The sequence below is a fragment of the Heterocephalus glaber genome, unplaced genomic scaffold (assembly GCF_053883595.1).
Source record: "Heterocephalus glaber isolate CG9 unplaced genomic scaffold, H.glaber_assembly_v1.0 deba00001555, whole genome shotgun sequence".
Classification (NCBI taxonomy): Eukaryota; Metazoa; Chordata; class Mammalia; order Rodentia; family Bathyergidae; genus Heterocephalus; species Heterocephalus glaber.
This window is the reverse complement of record NW_028258346.1, coordinates 8429320-8448255: the sequence shown is the minus strand read 5'-3', so window position 1 is coordinate 8448255 and position 18936 is coordinate 8429320. Positions and strand designations below refer to the sequence as shown.

General features: G+C 36.1%; 1 protein-coding gene across 4 annotated transcripts in view; it reads right to left on the bottom strand.

Moving 5' to 3' along the window:
• The window catches only part of Pkhd1l1 (PKHD1 like 1), a 150919-nt gene that overhangs the window by 43030 nt on the left and 88953 nt on the right, over positions 1 to 18936 (bottom strand). For all 4 annotated transcript variants that reach the window (XM_087190687.1, XM_087190688.1, XM_087190689.1 and 1 more), the window contains 10 exons: positions 16339 to 17368; positions 15002 to 15193; positions 8399 to 8550; positions 7484 to 7643; positions 6667 to 6838; positions 4755 to 4843; positions 4116 to 4264; positions 2545 to 2674; positions 1124 to 1242; positions 343 to 472 (listed from right to left, as the gene is read on the bottom strand). In XM_087190687.1, coding sequence (XP_087046813.1) covers positions 343 to 472; positions 1124 to 1242; positions 2545 to 2674; positions 4116 to 4264; positions 4755 to 4843; positions 6667 to 6838; positions 7484 to 7643; positions 8399 to 8550; positions 15002 to 15193; positions 16339 to 17368 — 2323 coding nt within the window. The remainder of the gene's footprint in view (positions 1 to 342; positions 473 to 1123; positions 1243 to 2544; positions 2675 to 4115; positions 4265 to 4754; positions 4844 to 6666; positions 6839 to 7483; positions 7644 to 8398; positions 8551 to 15001; positions 15194 to 16338; positions 17369 to 18936) is intronic.

The window sequence follows — 18936 nt, the reverse complement described above, 5'->3', positions numbered from 1 at the left end:
AGCTAAAAAAAAAAAATTGTTCATGAAATGAATTAGGATTTGGGATCAAAGGTTTTTAAATTTCATTGTGTGTAAGAATCATCCAGAAGCCTGCTTGGTGGAATGTGCCACAGATCCCTGCTGAATATTTGTTGATGAATAAATGAGTACCTTCAGCAAGGACTATTGGTAGCCAACATAAACAGTAGCTAGCACCTTCAAAGACAATCTGGGTGAAATGCTCTGCTAAAATATTTGCGATTATTTTATCAAAGAATTATAATCATAGGATAGAGCACTGAAATGTAAACATTTCCAGACATTTTAACTATGCATCAATTAAGTTAATGAGCAGCGACTTACCAAGGTGATTGTAGGAAAGGCTGTCATTGAGAATGAGAATTTTGTGACCATGCAGGATTTTAACGATACTTCTAGTTTCTGTCTGGTATAAATCATAGCTTGTGGTGGTTATTACAATCTCTTCTCCCTCCTTAGAAAAAGTCGAATGGCAAATTCAAGAACAATTTTAAAAGTAGGCTTACATTCTTAAAAAGAACCATTAAATAATTCTAATTTAATTTATATATGATAAGCAATCATGGTATTATCAAAATAAATGGCACATAGACATACACTGTACATTTAGATTTTTATATGTTGTGTTTGATATTAAGAATTCTAAATTGAGAATTTACCAATTTTATTCTAATAAAAACTCTCACTTAATATGGCACTATTTGAATATCACTAGGCCATGGCATTTTTTTCTTTCCAAATCTTTAATGTGTAAAATCATGAATTAGAAGTGAGAAGATAACCAATACAATAGTAAAGTTCATTTAAAATAGTCCCATTGTCGCTTTTGCAAGAATTTGTATGTAAATTTTTTAGTCAGAAACTCTCATATTTTTGTTTTATAATCAGTTGCATAGAGGGTGTTTTCTACATATTACGAAGGACCTTTGAGACCATAATTTTTAAATGCATGCTGCTCTTACATCATATTTTGGAAGCTAACTGTAAAATGTTCATTTCTCATCTAGTTAATCATTTGAGAATGTAAATGCCCACAAGAATAGAGAAGAACCCTTTTTAAGTGGATTTTGTATATTCATTTTACACCACACAATAATTTCTCTACCTTCCAATCCACAGCATCTGTCAGAGACAGAACTCTGGAACCTGCCTCTGCAGTTTCTGATAGTTTAGTTTTATATATTAAACGTGGAAGTCCATGAAGATCCAGCTCACCAAACACCCCTGAAAGGAGGAAAGCATTGCTAGTTACTCATCACACAGTAATAATCAGGTGTTATTACAAAACAAAACTGTTCATTGATACACTTTAATAATAATCAGTTCAACATTTCAGAATGAATGAAATGAATTGAGATTATCTGGTCAGAACTGAACAAGAAAGTTTTGACCTTTGATTTGCTTCTAGGAATCAGGTCCATAGAAAATCAATCCAATATAAAGGATACACAAATCAGTATATTTACCACAACAATATTAAAAAACTGAAATTAATCAAAGTATACATTGATAAGTGAGTGATGAAATAAATTTCAGTGTATTAATACTGTTCAGTAATATTCCGTAAGAATTGATCTGAAAAGATGTCCATGGTATGCTAGCTGAGAAAAGAAAAATCCATAGCAATCTATCTAGTTTAATCGTGTTTTAACAAAAGGAAACATTCTACTTACTAATCAGTGTCTAACATAAATAAAGGCATAGATAAAAACCATGGGAAAATATCAGTTGTTAACTAATGTTAGTTTCCTCAAGGAGGGTAGAATTGGAAAGATATTTTTTCTTGATGCTTTTCTGTGTCACTCGAAGAGTCACTTTTGCAAATAAAAAATACACACATACATTCAAATATTTTGTCTAGGATTGAATTTGTCTGTCTCCGGACATTCGCCCGTGGAGAGCTTAATAACTCAATCTTGAGCTATTTTGACTGGGTGTCAGTTTTACAAATTGTACAGTGGACCAATGCTTATATGTGACTTCTAAGTAAATATGCAGCAATATTAATAACTAATCATTATTAGTTGTAATCTAATTAAAACTCTTTCAGGTCCTTTGCTTTCCAGGCTCACTTAGGGATATGCACAGCACACCAATGCACCTCGGAAAGTAAGGCTTAGCCACAGCTCAGATGGAGCAGGTACAAGTCAGGGATTATTTACTAAGACTGTAAGTGGTATGACGTGCAGGACAGTGGTCTTTTAAGGGAAAAGAACTGAGAAAACTATTGCTTTGATAGAAGAAAGATTATGAAGAAAACCAGATCAGAGACATAATGTGGAATTTTAGCTTTTTAATAAATTACATTTTGGTTTAAAATATACACATCTGTATGTATTTCTATCTATAATGTCATATTGTTTAATTTTTTAAAAAATCTCTGCTTTTATAAGCCTTTATTACAAATAAATGTTTATAAAAGCTTCTCATATCATACTATTGGAAACTAAGTACTTCACTCAGTGCTGTACTTTTCACAGCAGACTCTCAAAACTGCCAGATCACCTTTGATATCAGAGCACATACCTAGAACCTTTGCTCCTTGATTTGGTCCTCCTGGAAGAGCCCATTCTGGGGTAGAATGATTTCCTCGAAGCACAATGTGTAATTCTCCTCTAAAAGGATTATCTTCCCAGCCACCAATTAATCTACCTCCCTGCAGTGAAGCAGAAAATTGCTAATACTTAAAAGACTGAGCAGAGAAAAATTCACCCACAAAAAAGGAACTCAGCAGTCACTGGAAGCCTTCCTTCTCAGAAATGAAGGCATTTTGTTATAACACTATTGCAACCAGAAGTGACTTTAACCCATTTACTTAGGGACAAGCAGTCCCAGATGATGTTCCCAAGGTCAAATTCAATATTTTGCTTTAACTTTATATTTTAGTAGTAAATATTCATCATACATATTGATCACATTCATCATAGGGAATTTGTTTTTGTACATAATATATCTTGCTACTTTTTTATTCCCTTTCCCCTCCCTATTCCTTTAACCTTTCTTCCTCTCCCCAACTGATGTAAAATTGAGTAGTGTTTAACCAGATCACAGTGTATTTGGATGCCATATACAAGATATCCTCTTCATGTCCAAGCTATGCCATTTATGAGCCATGATTGTTAATAACAGCTTTCATTAACTACCTGCTGATTTTATGTCAGACGTATCATTACATAGTTTAAACTCTACACTGAACTCATAACTCTGTAATTATATTCTTATTTCATAGGTAAGAAAGCTGATACTGAAAGAAGTAACTTACCCTAGGTTATGCAACAACAAACAGTGAAGTAAGTGTTCAAATTTAGCTTTACTTTACCTCAAAGCTCATACACCTGCCCACAAAATATCACACCCTTCAAAGCATCTAAGACTAGGTTTCTGGACTTTTCTAGAAGAAAAGCTACCACTTTTTAAAAATGGTACTAAGTAGTTTTTTGGTTAGGCCATTCTTTTTCATGAACAATAATAAATGATGACAGAACAATTAAACTGATTAAGCAGTTAATGTGTTCACCACCCATCTGAGGTTTGTGAAAAAATGAGGGGATTGTTCCAAATGGAAACATTTTATTCATCCACTCTGGCTTTCATAATTCCATTTATATTCATTTGTGTTAAAAAAAATACCGTTTGTATTCTAAAGATTTAAATTCTTTTAAATCCTTTCCCCAAACTCCTAAGGATTCCTTGTTGGAGCAAGCTCATTGTTTAGCTTTACCAATAAACAACACAAATATTTTAAGTAGAATTCAAACTAGGCAAACCTTATACTTAAGAGTAAGTATCTTGAGGGCCGGGGATTTAGCTCAGTGGTTTCGCCACCTGCTGCGCAAGCGCAAGGACCGGAGTTCGATCCCCGGTACCAAAAAAGAAAACAAAAAAGTATCTTGATAATTACTCTTTAAGGAAAGTTGAGTCTGAAATTTAAAAGAGAGCAGAAATACACTGAATTTACCCAAGTCTCTCATTTCATGAGCTAGAGCAGTGCTATTTTTCACTCAAAGCAAAAGAATATGCTTTCTTAATACTATTTCAATAAACCTACCTCTCAGACTTTGATTAGTAAGGGCATCATTACAAGAGTTCATTCTTACCTGCACGGATATGTAGGTGGCATTCAAAACAACTGTCCTGTAAGAGGGTTCCGCAGCTCCATCACTAGATTTATCTTCAAGTTCCAGAACTCCCCAGACAAGGAGCCTTTCCATGGGGGGCAAATCTATGTCAGCTACAATCCATGTTCCTACAAAACAGTACTGTAAGAAGTACAACCCGAACTGTGGTCTGTGATAAAACATTGACAAGCTTTTTGGTGAGTCCTACTTTTGAAATTTATGGTCCATCTTTCCACATAGTGAGCGAGTTCTGTCTTTCCCAGAAAATCTACTATTGTGATTTTTTTTTTCCTTTTCCTCTTTGAGATGAGACCTTGTTACATTGGACTCCTGGGCACAAACAATTCTTGTGCCTCAGTTTCCCGAGTAGATGGAGCTCAGGTATGAGATACCACACCCAGCTTATGTTATTGCTATCATCAGGTTTAAACCCACATAAAACCACGGAGGCTATATTTTGAATCCAGGGATGATAATGAAATCTGTTTCCTCACATTGGCTCTTTCCCCAAGGTGCACAGAATAAAAGTGGAACCCTAACTCCTGAGGCAGCCATCCTGTGACAGCATTAAGATTACACAAAGACAAGCATTTAAGCCATTTATATTTGTACTTTTACCTTCGGGAATAACTACGTGTGCTCCAGGGTGCGGTACAGTATAATTATTTTCTTGAGATGATTGCCAAAAAGAATGATTTGACCATAAACTGAAAAAAGAAGAAAAAATTTCCATGAACTATTATCACTGCATATCTAATGGGCATCTCCTTAGGGTGTAGCATTACAGAAGACGCTTTGGGAATGACAGAATGTGAATTGGGTAGTTGATAATTTCACTAAAGAGACAAGCCAACATGCATAATTAGTAAAATATTCTCCAAACACACATCACATATATAGTTTTTTATTCTGTTGTAGGGAATTTCCTTCTGCAGGTCTGCATCCAGAACGAAGGCTGTGTTCAATTTAAATAAAGATGGAAAGTGAATTGGAAGAGAGACAGCCGTACTCTCTTCTTCACTACGCCTTTCGGGAACTAACTTTTAATGAAAATTGTTGTAAAGGATTAATTATAAAACTGATGATATTTTCCTATTGGGAAATGTTCATTCTCAGAGATTGTTCTCCTGATTCGGTTGAAAAAATAAATTTCTGAGATACTAGTACCGGAATTTTATAAAAGGACCAATATAAAATTTGGTTACAATGTGTGTCTTTATCACACACTTGTATTACTAAATTGCACTATTAAGGACTCTTGACTAAAAACATTCTCATAAAAATTGTAATTTTTAAATGAGGCTAGCAGTTAAAGAGTTATTTGGACTTACAATTCTACATAATTTTTTGGAAATAATTTCTATGATTTTTTTTTTTTTTGGATCCTGGGAATTGAACCTCGGGCTAACATTTAGCTACATTTCTGGCTTCTTTTTGAAAATTTTATCTTGGGACCGGGGCTCACTGAGTTACACAGGCCAACCTCAAACTTGCAAGCTTCATACTTCAGCCTCTCAGGTAGCTGAGATCACAGATGTGTGCCACAGCGCATCATCACAAAGGAAAGACTTCCTAAAGGGCTGTACCTGTCCAACGAAGCGATTAGCATCATACATATTCAATGATACATTTTATCCACTTTCTCTCAACAGTTTTCTTAACAATTCTATCTTCCTAGCCCCATCAGCACCACCATGATCCCTGTGCATGTTATGCATGTTTCTTATTTCCCATTGTTACGATCAATAGGGCCCAATCCCTCTTAAACTAGGCATTTGGGTTGTGCAGCTGGAGCTTCATATTCTAATCCTAAGGTATCAGCTCTGCAGCAAAATTCTGTTTGTTTTTGCTGATATCTATCTGACTAATAAAGATGAATCAAATTATAGCCATTTTCAGTAAGGAAAGTTCATACTGTAGAAAGGGGGGTCTATATCATGACATATGCATTAACTCATTATCACACACTTACATTACAGTGTGGTCCACATCAATCTACATCTGTTATGGTAGTCGTAATAAATGCTAATTATGGAAATTACATCTCCCTTAGATTGTATAAGGGTACTGGAGTCAATAACCTTGATGACTCCCATCTTTTACAAAGCTCTCCAGTGTCTTGTAACACATCTCCTTACTTTAACTCACTGTCTTTCATAATACACACTCCAGAAAGTTGCAAAAGTGGTCTTCTTGAATTGTAATTTAGAGTCTGTGGCTTCTTAGTTGAACATCGCTGAAAGCTTTCCCTTATTTCTAACTACCATCACATGATATGAATGGTCTGACTTCTATCTGCTTCCAACCTTTTCTCCAGACTATTCTCCCTTGCTCCCAAGATCCAGGCAGGGTGAGTTTATCTCAGGTCCTAGACAGGAGTTTAAGAACATGAAACAAGTTGTTTCACAAGATTTGCCTACGGTGGTTATTATAGAGAAAGTGATAACACTTGCTAAGAAAACACTGGGTTGTGTCAAGAAAGATTATGTCAAGAATTATCAAGGGTACTAACTACAAAAGATCTACATACTTATAAGTGGCCGGCCGCTTCCTGGGAATGGGTTTTCTTGATGGGGAATGGACAGGAAAGCAATCCTGGAGACTACAACAGTAAGCTTGGAAAGTGATAACAACATCTTTCACATCAGGATCCAGGGTCCCAGAAATGGACTGGCTCTGTTGAAGGTCATGTCTTCCTGACACTGAGAGCAAAGCAAAGATGGTGATCAAAGGGCTTGAATGTGAACAGAGTCATAACATTTTGGAAAATACACTTCAGATAGAAACTTGGTATAAGCCAAATATTGGACCAGGAATGGAGAAACTCCAACAAAGTGTATGTTTCATTAAGAAGTATACACAGTCAGGCCGGGGATGTATCTCAGTGGTTCCACCTCTGCCTCACAAGCGCAAGGTCCTGAGTTCAATCCCCAGTACCAAAAAAAAAAGTATACATAGTCAAACTATCTTGACAAAAATGAATGCTTTAGAATTTAATTTAAATCTATTTATATGCATTTTTCCTTTCCAAAAATAATTAAATAACAAAATGGGAACAACATTTATACCAGGTTATCCTGCATTCTTTTTATTCTCCTTTGGTGAAGTAAAATTATCAGGACCAGGTGTAGGCATGTTGTTGTTATTTCCAATAATAAACTGTAAGTTCTTAATTTAATTAAACTAAAGCCCTTTTCTCATAGAAATTTAGTCTCTAGTCCTATCATTAAACAAATATTTATTACGTCCTACCAATACAGGGCCCTGTATAACATATTAAGCAATTTTTCTCATCCATAAGAGAAAGCATTGGAAGAAATAATCAGTTCTGCCTGATAAATTCTTACCCAAGTAATATAGAGTACTAGTGTTTGCATCAAGATGCCAGTCTCCATTCTTGCTGGTATTCCAGTTCAATGGATTTGAAGAACCATTCCTCACATCAATTACACTAAACATAACAGGATTTTGAGTGAAGTTATGTGATATAATTACATAGTCTTCTTCCTATAAAAGTTTGTAGAAAAATGAGACTTGTATACATTAGCACTGTGCATAATATACATTTAATGTTAATGACATATAATTTAGCTACTGTTTGTATCACAACAAAAGTTTTTGTTTTCAATTTATTTTTATTTTGCATTTAAATGTTGTTTATTAACATTTTACAGTCTACGGCAATATGCTACCTCTAAGAGTAAGGTAATGAAAAGACCCCTCTGTCTCTGTTTTTCTCTCTATTTACATACACACTCACATACACACACTTATATATGTAAGTAGCCATGTATGAATGTATGTATTTAAAGAGACTATTTTATTTTTATAGTGTTTGAAAATACTTAAAACAATACTATATAGAGTTTGGGGGCTGTAGAAATATGCAGCATAAGCAGAAGAACACATATGGAAAGAAAGCACCCAATTCAGGATACTGGTTACCATTAGAAGTGGAGAATGGAGGATGGGATGAGGTAAACCATGAAGGATTTTCTCTCATCGTAATAAGTGTGAGTTATTTTTGTGGGAACAATAACAAGGACACAAGCATTGTATTCTAGGAATGTGGCAGAAAGTTTGCCAACTTCTGACTGTCAAATGGGGTTCTTCCAGCTTACTTCTCAGGTTGAGAGCAGGTCATGGCAAGTGTGCAGTGCCTTCTGGGCCAGATGATGGGTGTGTGTAAGCAGGAGAGGGTGGGCTGTGGTGGACTTGCAAGCACAGTTGTTGGATGGCAGATGGTACAGCTCTCCATTTACCTTAAATCCATAGAATGTTGATGTGTATGATATATTGGTTATGTGACCCACATCCTTAAAGTACCAGTTAATGTGATTTGCATTTGGAATCAATGCCATCCATCCAGACATATGAGTCAGTCGTTTCTTCTGAAAGGGAACAATACTTGTGCCTGGAGAAGAACATAGACAAGCAAATATTAGTAATCTCTACCTGTAGGAAATTCCTCCTTGTATAAACAAGTGAAATTGTAAAATATTGGTTTAGTCTATGGAAGCCTCTTAAAAGGAATTTCATTACCTTTATTCAAAATGTCTTTGTTTAACTGAAAGCCTCAAATGTTAAATATTACATTTAACTGAAACATAAAATGGCTCTTCACTTGGTATTGTGAATTGCTATGGAGATTTTACTCCTTAGGAAAATTTGTAATTAAAAGATGATGGTAATTATAACTACTAAGACAAAAGTGTTTAAATGTATGAATACAGTTCTTTAAATATCATTGACTTAAACTTAATTATTTTTTCCATTCTTTAAGAATTTAATTCTTTAGAATCTTTGATTTGCAGAGTATGTAAACATGAGTTCTGATTCCCTATCTTTTGGGCTAATCAAAATCTATGTAACAATACTAATTTTTGGTAATAAATACTTTTTTGGTGTCTAATGAAGTTTTGAGTTTTAAGTTTCCTCTTGAAAAATTAAACTACAATTTGTCCTATCACTTCTTAACACTGGCCATTAGGTATAAATTTTGTGGACAAGAAACTTGGAACCTGACCTACGTGTTATGGAAAAAACTATAAAATTTAGTCATGCCTTTGGCCTGAGAGTGCCTGATGGTTTCAGTACAAGATTTGAAAAGGTCTCTAATAATATGAAGAAAAGGTCTTAATAAATTGCCCCTAGTTTTTCATTTTCCTTTGTTTTTTCTGTCTGTAATATGGGTTAGATTTTATGTGAAATTATTAACTTTTTATTTAAAAATTTTAGGAGAATATTATAAAAACCTTGTCATTCATTTCTATTGAGAATAAAATAATTTCTAGTATCAAGGGGAGACAGTTTTACTAGGATAATTACTGTTAGTTTTCAAAGGTTCCTGAACAGAGAGGCACTAAAACCTTGCAGTACCAAAAATCACTGAAAAGTGTGAAAAGAATTACAATCGTTTGCATTATCGTTCAGCAGATATTCATTCCTCTCCTCCTCAGAGACAAAGCAGACTTCCCTCTTCTGTTGACATGGGGTGACTTCTTTTGCCCACAGGGACCTCAGCAGACTGACCCTAGCAAAGGCTGAGAAGTGCTTCCCACGGAAGAGCTCCCTAGTTAGCTGCTCCCTCTGGGCTGCAGGTGGAGCACCCCAGGCTCAGCCCTTGGGAAGGAGGGAGGCTCAGTGGATGCTCACTCTGAAACATAGCCTCCCCTGAGTCCAGTGTGGTCACCAACTCCGCCCTCAGACTTGTGAGTGAAAAGAAATGACTACAGCTTTAAGGTACTGTGCTGCAGGCCCCTCTGTGGGGAAGCAATAGCCAACTTAGAGAAGAGCTGATCAATGTCCTCCAGAACATCGGAACTGGCTCCTACTTCGGCAGAACCAAACTCCCCTGAAGTTTCCTAATGGATGCAATTATACCTTAACCTTACTTTTCTTGATAATTCTGTCTCACAAATAAAATAAATTTTCATTTCTCTTAGTATTTGGGCTTTTCTTAATCAGTTTTAATTGCACACAATTTAGTACTTTGAGTTTAAGCATCTTGGGTTGAAATATAAGCTCTTTGAAGTTGATTTAAAATATAATAACACAGATAAGTGTCTCAAATTATTTTGTCATATGGTCTAACTTTACACATATGTATTTACACAGAGATACATCACCGTGTGAGATGCTTTGAGAAGGGTATATCAGGATATGTGTGAAGTTATATTAAATTATGTTTCTCATTGTTCTAATATACATTTTAAATTTTGCTTTCCTTAGTTTAAATTTACAACCAAAACAGGTGATAGTTTTGTTTTTAAGTTGTAGTAGTCAATAATTTTGTTTGATTTTAATGGAGATGAAATAAAAATAGTCACTGACCTTGTTATGAAGTGGATCTTTTCGTGTCATATTAAGTAATACAGTGCCTGGCACAATGATTTTTCTATTTTGCAATTTGGTCTGAGTATTCCAACTAATTCCATCTACTTCAGTAGTATTGAATCCCTACCACTTGCAATATTTTGTGTTGAGTTTTGTGAATGTCAGAAAGATGTTAACACATTTTTCCCTCTAGATTTTCATAGCTTAGTAACTAAATAAAAGTCTTAATTCTTGAATGGAATAGGCCAAGAGGTCAGAGAGACTTTACAAGAAAGCTATAATCTCATAAATTCAGAAATACAAGACTTCTTGAATCTAAAAGCCAAAAATAAAAATTTATGATCAAAAGCTTCTCCCTAAAATCACTGCCATCAGCATCAATAATAAAAAGACAAACTAGAGATTCCATATGTTTATATCTTTCTGTTTAAAAATTAATAAAGGCATATATCATCATATATATGGTGGCACATCTCCAAGTTCTCTGAAATTGTGTATTTTAACTCATGTTTTGTAAAATGCTAACAATATTCAGTCTATTCACAGCTCTCCTATAAAGTCCCTCAATTACTAAATTTCTTATCATAAAAACTATTTTACGACACAATAATGGGAAAAAATAAATTATTTCATTAGATAAAAAGTACTTCACTTATTTTTGATATTTCAGTTACTCTTTTTGTTTAGCCTGCCAGTTTTTAATTGAAGGAAAACATTCATAATTACTCCACTTAAACATAGTTCATTGTACCACAGTCTCTAAAAGCATAAGTAATACTGCACCACTCTGAACACTTGTATATCAGAAGAAAAATGATGACTTCTAGGTTTATGCCAGGAAGCAACTGAGGAGGTAGATAGAGTGATTTACTCTAAGAGTTGATATATGACACATTGAGTCATAGGAGGAAAAAAAATCTCAGTATGAGTGTTTTAAAATTAAATCTAATAACTTACAACATCATAATAGATTATGGAATTGGTGCTTCATACTGGCTTCCTCTAAAGATCAACTATTTCCAGTCCTGTCCTGCTCCCTTGGATTCTGGCTTCTGGTTGGGTTTGAACAATGACAAACACAAAAAAGAGACGAGAGAGAAAAAGAAAGGTGGCAGTGAGGCCTCATTCCTCTAACTCTCTCCTGGGGGTTAGATGGAGGTTCTTAGTGGGCTCCTGGATTTCTTAACCATTGATTGGCACAGCTTCTGGGAGTCAGCTCACTTCAAACAGCTGCCTCTAACGCTGGCCTCCTGTAAATGTTCCTTCCTATCACCTTTCCAGACTAGCAGTGGTAACAGAATCTTTCTTCCACTAGTACTTTGAATTGCTCTGTGGTGCATTTTTCCCTGGATGAGGACGACACTGGTGCAGGATCCTTGCAATGACGTTGACTTCGCAGATCACAGTAAGAATAATGGATGCCAAAAGTGGCAAGAGGCAGTGCTTAACCATCAGACAGAGGGTTAAGGTTAATTAGCACAACAACTACTGGCCAGGGGAATGATCTGGGGGAATCTGTGATGATAGCTGATTGACATGTGGATTCCTAAAATTGATATTTGATAAATTGTACACAGAAAGAAGAATGACAGACGTCTTGGGGGACAGAAATCTAACTCAAGTTATTCAAGTGGAAATTCACTGCTTCTTACTTATTTCTCACATCCAGGACAATTCACAGGCAATGCATACACCACTGATGGGAAGGAATCTGTAGCTATTTTAAAACCGCTGTGCTAAAATTTGTTAGCCAGCTAGAGTGGGAGCTTCCGAAGGTCGGGTGACAGAGTGAGTCTTTGCTGGGTCTCACAGCCAGTCTAGTGGGGTCATGGGTCCAACTAATGGCTGTTTCTCCAGTTCCCCAATGTGTAGTGAGAGTAGACACAGCAGTGTGCTTGAAACAAGAACAGAACTTGGAATTTTTGTAAGAGGTTTCTTAATAAAAGAATATAATAATATGGAGTAGAATAATAAAATTCCAGCATGTTCTGATGGATTTGACACTTGGTAATTTTAGCAGTTATCATGTTGCTGGGGCAGTCATGTAACACATCTTCAAAATTTAGTTAGTTTGTATTGATTACATGACTTTATTTTAAATTGCAAGTCTGTACCTTGTAAATATCACTGCACAGGGGAAATCTGGAAATATTTATAACATTTTAAAGTAACATTATGAAAGTATTTTCAATATATTAAAGAATAGTAAATATTGAAACTATAAGAGAACAAAAAGTGCATTTGGGTGCTGTTGATAAAGTTTCTATATGTTTCTTTATTATGTGTTCAGATTATGCTTTAATATTATAATTGTGTATATTGTTATCAAGAAGCTATATAATTTAAGGGCTGGGGATTTAGCTCAGTGGTTCCGGTGCCTGCCTCGCAAGTGCAAGGTCCCGAGTTCAATCCCCGGTACCAAAAAAAAGAAAGAAGCTATATAATTTAGATTTACCCAGAAAATGTAGAAAATCTTATTTGATAATGACATAATAATTTTGCTTAGCAGATCTTTGATTTGTCGGTGCTTTTTTCTACTTTGCAGAATCTACAGTCCATCAGAACAGTGAGTAGATTCATTGCAGATACTAACTAATACAAGTGGCCCATGACTGCTGATGGTTTGACTTAACAACTTTTGGATGTCACAATGGTTCATAATAATAACTTATTATTCAATTAATTATGTGAGATATCAAAAACTTTATTATACATAGGCTTTGTGTTAGGTGATGTTGCCCAACTGGAAGCTAATATATGTGTCCTGAGCATATTTTAGGTAAGCTGGACTAAGCTATCATGTTTAGTATAGTAGGTGGATTAAATGCATTTTCAACTTACAGTATTTTCAACTTGTGATAAGTTTATCAAGACCAAACCCTTACTATAAGCCAAAGAGCATCAGTAATTCCTAGATAGATGGATAAATACATGGATCAAATTATATATATATATATATATATATATATATATATATATATATATATATATATGAGAGAGAGAGAGAGAGACAGTCAGAGTAGGCTAGGTCAGGTGTAACAGGAACAGACATGCTTAGTAACTGGGAGATTTCCCACATTGGTTCCCTGACTAATGAAGTGAGGGAAAACCTGTATAAAGAACTAAGTGACATTCTAGGAACTATGCATCTTCACTGACTAACCAAGATAACTGCTATGGTTTGAATCTGGAATCTCACCCCCTTCCCCATGTATGAGAGGCTTGGTCCCAGGGAATGCTACTGGGAGGCAGTGGAACTTTAATAGATGGAGCCTAGTGGTAGGTATTTGGGTCACTGAGAAAATACTCTCAGAGTGTATTGAGGGACTCTGGTCTCTTCCTTTCTCTCTTCTGTATCCTAGCCAGGAGGTGAATGGCTTTGTGCTACCATTTCATACCCACCATGACATGCTGCTTTGCCACAGCCCAAAAACAATAAGGTCAACTGATCATTGCTTTTAAATCTTCAAAACTATGAGCCAAAATAAGCCTTTTCTCTTTATAAGTTGACTACCTCAGATTTTTGTTATAGTAATAGAAAGCTGATTAACACAATAATGAACTAAAAGCAATTCCAGATCTTTGAGGGGGGAAATATAGAGATTAATACAATAGTCAAAATATTTGAGCGATATTAAGATCAGAATTCTCATCACAGCTTCATTTAGCTTTCTTTCCAACTGGTGAAAATGTTATGTGCATGGTGAAAAATGACAGAAAATTAAAAGAACCTACTCAGGGAAAGATGTCAGGTATATCTAATGTTCTAGGTACAGTGTCTTTACTGGTATAAACCAGTGAATCAACCAACCTCCATACCTGGCACCTGGTATGCAGCTATTGGCCTGGCAAATGCGCTCCTCATACCAACTCACTTGGAAAACATAATAAATGTTTGCCTTAAGGGATGAGAATCCTGGTATATTTTTACTGTCTTACTCCACGTCTTTGCCAACTTTTCTGCTTTGTCATATTACTGTCTGGAGGTGTATTAGTCAGCTTTTTCATGGCTGCGACACAATATCTAATACCCACAATTTAAAGAAAGAGAGATTTAATTTGCTCACAGTTTCAGTCCAAGGCAGACATATCACGGCGGAAGGGTGTGGCAGAGCAAAGCTGCTTAGTGGCTGGCAAGCAGAGCAGGGGAACAGTGACAGAGTAGGAGGGACAAGAGGCCAGATACAGATGCCAAGGCCATACCTCCAAGAACCACCCAGACACACCTGAAAGTGTGTGCCGCCACCCCCAGGGGATTCCCTAAAACAATCAAGTTGACACTTCATCCTAACTGCCATAGATTAGAAGCTTCCTGATCAACAGAGTAACGTGCTGGTCCATGCACTTGCTCAGTGCTCCTCAAGCTCTCATTTGGAAAGTGTTGCTTCCTGCCTGGAATCTGACTGATACATGCATTATGCCTCTTCCAATGTTCAAATCATTAAGTAACAACTCAAGAAGATGATGACGAAAGTTTAGTAAAACACATTGAATTTAATTAGTAGTGTAAACTATTACAATCCACTTACCAAAAGAATCCGAAAGAATCACATCCTTTTCAAGTAGCGATATTGGGGAAGGCTTGTTGAAGGCTAAACGGTGGAAGCTCACTGAGGCGTCACAGACGGAGCCAGGGAACCCAATGCTCCACTGGGTTTCCTGAGTGCAATGCGAAGGGTCGAGCAACAGACTGTGTGGAATGACCGTGTGCCCTTTGTGCCCTGGGAATGGAACAGAAGCAAAATGACTTTCATTTTACATTAGAAAACCAAAAACCCATTGTATTACCAGTCAGACCAAAAAGTCTTGGTGTATTTTTGTTTGTTTGCACAAAGCAAGGAAAACTCACGCAAAGGTTCGGTGGTGGAATGCTAACTAACATTAAAAATCTGAGCTGAACATCTCAACCAAGGAAGGCTACACAAGGCTCATATAACAGAAGGATCCAAATGTTCTCCCTCTTAACTATAGCTAAGAGGAGACAGAATTCATCAACTATAGTTGAGAACTCAGTCCACATGAATATTCAGATGAATGTTCTTTCATCTTTTAAAAAATCTTTTAAAAGTCAATTTTTAATAGTTTTAGGTTTACCTGTTGATTAGCTGTCTCTTGAAAATTGTTCAGTAGCACACACACACACATACACACACATCCTTTTTATTTTAGGTAAGTCTATCACTAACAATTTGTAAAGACACTAAGTTCTAGAAACCACAAATATTTATAGACAATGTGACATACCCTGGACTTAATATCTAAAAAATTTAATCTACAATGTATGTTGAATTTCTTTCTAGAGTTAACATATTCCATGAATAAATACAAATTCTGAATTTAAATCAGAAGGAAAAGAGTTAATAGTAGACTTCTCACTTACTCTTTCTCTTTCAAAGTTCTGTATTCTAGCAAGGCTATATTCAGTATGTAGTCACTGCTCACATAAATAATCTGAAATTTTTATTTTTATGGAATGTGGCTAGCCAGAGAATTTGTGTAGTCACGAAAGCAGTTTCTTTTCTATGTAATTAACTGAGTATAAAATGTAGGAATTCCAAAACTGAAATTACTTATTTTTTGATCAGTGTTTCCATAATTATTACTCAAAATTTTTTCAAAATCAAAATGTAAATGCAAGAGAAAAGGGGCTTATTGGAGACTGACTCTGTTAGTGTGGGTCTTTTCTAGAAAAGACTGTCTCATCTGTGGCTGATGATTTGCTCGCCTACAGTTTTCAAGTCATTAGTGAAGTTGGGTGCTGGGTAAGATCCGCAGTGCTGGTAGATCTACTTTAACAATTTGATTCTGTATTAACACCAACCTGTTTTCGATGCATTTTTATCACAAATGGAAAGAATAATGTTACCTGTAAGTGAACCATCAACATCAATTAGCACAGCTTCGTGTTCCCATCGAAAGCCACACTTATTTGGTGTGTGAAAATACTGGATGTCAACAAATTTTGCACTCCAACCTCCACATTTATCATGACAAACTCCAGTGATGGAAGTCACTGCCAAAGCTACACAGTTGGGACGGTCAAAGTTCATAAACCGTACAGAAGACACAGTCAAGCCATCACTAAACGGGAGGACCAAGCCCTTTGATGTACAAAATGCAGACCCCATTCCCAGTTCATCAAGATGACCAACAATTTTGGCATTTTTAACCACTGCTCCATTCGTTTCACTCCACCCTCCAACATAAGAAGCCAGGATCCTCTTGGTCTCAATTCCAGCTTCATAGTTATTTACCATCACAAAATTATGGAACTGCAGGGCCCCTCCATTGACCCATTCAGCGCCTTTCTGACAATTCCAAGTAGTAAGTGAATTAAAGACTGCAGGTAGGGGCGCTGTAGAAGTACACGATCCTGTTTTCATGGGGAAGTAGTCTTCAAAGATCCACAGTCCAAACCATCCTTGAGAATGAACAGTATTGTTAAAGAACTCTCCAAGAGGAATTCTTTTTTGGCAAATGTGTGGGTCATAGGATGGTCCGTCAGGGTGGTTGTTCATTTGATACCAAAAGCCAAAGTGAGTGCCTCCAGCAGCTGCATTGTGCCGTATGGTATTGTTTGGGTTGGTCACCCAAAATGCAGCCGGCGTTACATCGTCATTCAGAAGACTAGTGCTCTGCTGTACAAATACTGCCAAGTTATACTGCAGAATATTGCCATGTTCAATACCATCTTCTATAAAAAATGCTCCTCCTTTGATATCATAGATAATATTTCTCTCAACCAGAAGGTGATGTGTGTTATGGATAGTAACAGCTCTGTTATAGGACTGGTGAATTGCACAGTTTCTTACATAAGATTTGAATTGTAAATCTCCGAGTAGGTGCCAATGTATTGGATATCGGCCCAACCGGAAAGCCTGGCCAGCATGAAACACCTGTCAAGATGAGAAATCAGCGCTGTTGGTCAGTTCACACAGACTCAGAACTCGCCTGGCTCCTCTTCTCTGGTTTCAAAATAATCTCCCACTTTTTATCAACTGTTAACTGATTAGTATCTCCCACATCATTCATGTTTGCCATTGGAAAATATTATTTTAACCTTGTTTTACACAATGTATTACAGACCACACTTGTTTGGAAATAAATGATTGAATGAATAAATGAACATAAGCTATCTTTGGCTCTTCTGCTTATTAACCTCTGTGTATTGTTAAACTTCTATGTTTTATAAAATAAAACCTCTTAAAAGACTTCTTTTTCTTTTATACTTCGATTATTACATAAAAAGAAAGACTTTTGAATATCTGCCATGTGCCAAATAGTGTGCTATTGTGTCTTTATATGCATAATTACAGTCTACAATAATCCTACCAAGTCACCACTGACCGTTAACATCATCTCATTGATGCAGAAATCAAGGTTTAGAAAGGATGAGTAGCTTGTTCAGTCATAAAGCTCCATTTAAACCCAAGTTGATCTGACTCTGGAGTAAGCTGTCTTACTGACCACTCTGCTATGCATTCTCTCAAATGTCTATGATATGATACTCTAATATGGAAAATGCTAATCTATGTGAATGTGCACGTGTGGTTTAATATGTGTTTAAGAAGATAAAATACTGGATCATCTATTTTCATTCCCCTTCTAAAACTAAAAAAGTAACTATTACTAATATTTAATATACAGAACTACCCTCATCCAGTTTGTATGTCAGATGTCATCGGTGTGCAATGTGTTTTAGGAGGAAAGAAGTACCACAAAATGAGAGTGTTGATTCTTTCAGTATCAGTGCAGGCTAGGAGTGCCCAGGATGGTTTTATAGATTTTAGCTTTTATTTTTTCCCTTCCTTCCCTTCCCTTCCCTCCTTCCTTCCTCCTTTCCAATTTTACTGAGTATTTGATAAGAACTAGACTAGACTCTGAGTAAGTCTTAATAAGATACAGAAGAGCTCCTAAAATCTTAGAGATACATACACACTCATTTATTTATCTGTGTGTTTGTTTGATTGTTTAACAAAAATCATTTGAGAAGAAATCCACTACCCACCATGTGCTGTTCTAGCCATAGGCTAATCAGCTGAGAAACCGAAAGCCAAAAGCCTTTGAAACAATTGAGCTTATATTCTACAAGGAGAGATTAAAATTAAACAAAAATAGTTATCACATTACGAGTCTGAGTAAATAAAGGTTAAAAAAAAAGCTGGGGCAAAAATTTCAAATAAAGGTAGTGAGGAAAGGGCTGTCTCCTGAGATGACATTTGAAAAGAGACTAACAGGAATGAGAGTGAGACCCACACAAGTATTCGAGGAAGAGGACCACGAAGACACATTGTAAGCAGAATGCAGAGCAAGTGCAAATAACATGAGACAGGAATGCGCTTGACATAGTCACACAAGGAGACCCCTGTGAGCATGGTGTAAGCAAGGAGTAGTCACGGGAGATGAAGTCAGAGGGCGGTTGGGGTCAGTTCATGTTGGTCCCATGGAAAGGATGTAAACTTTC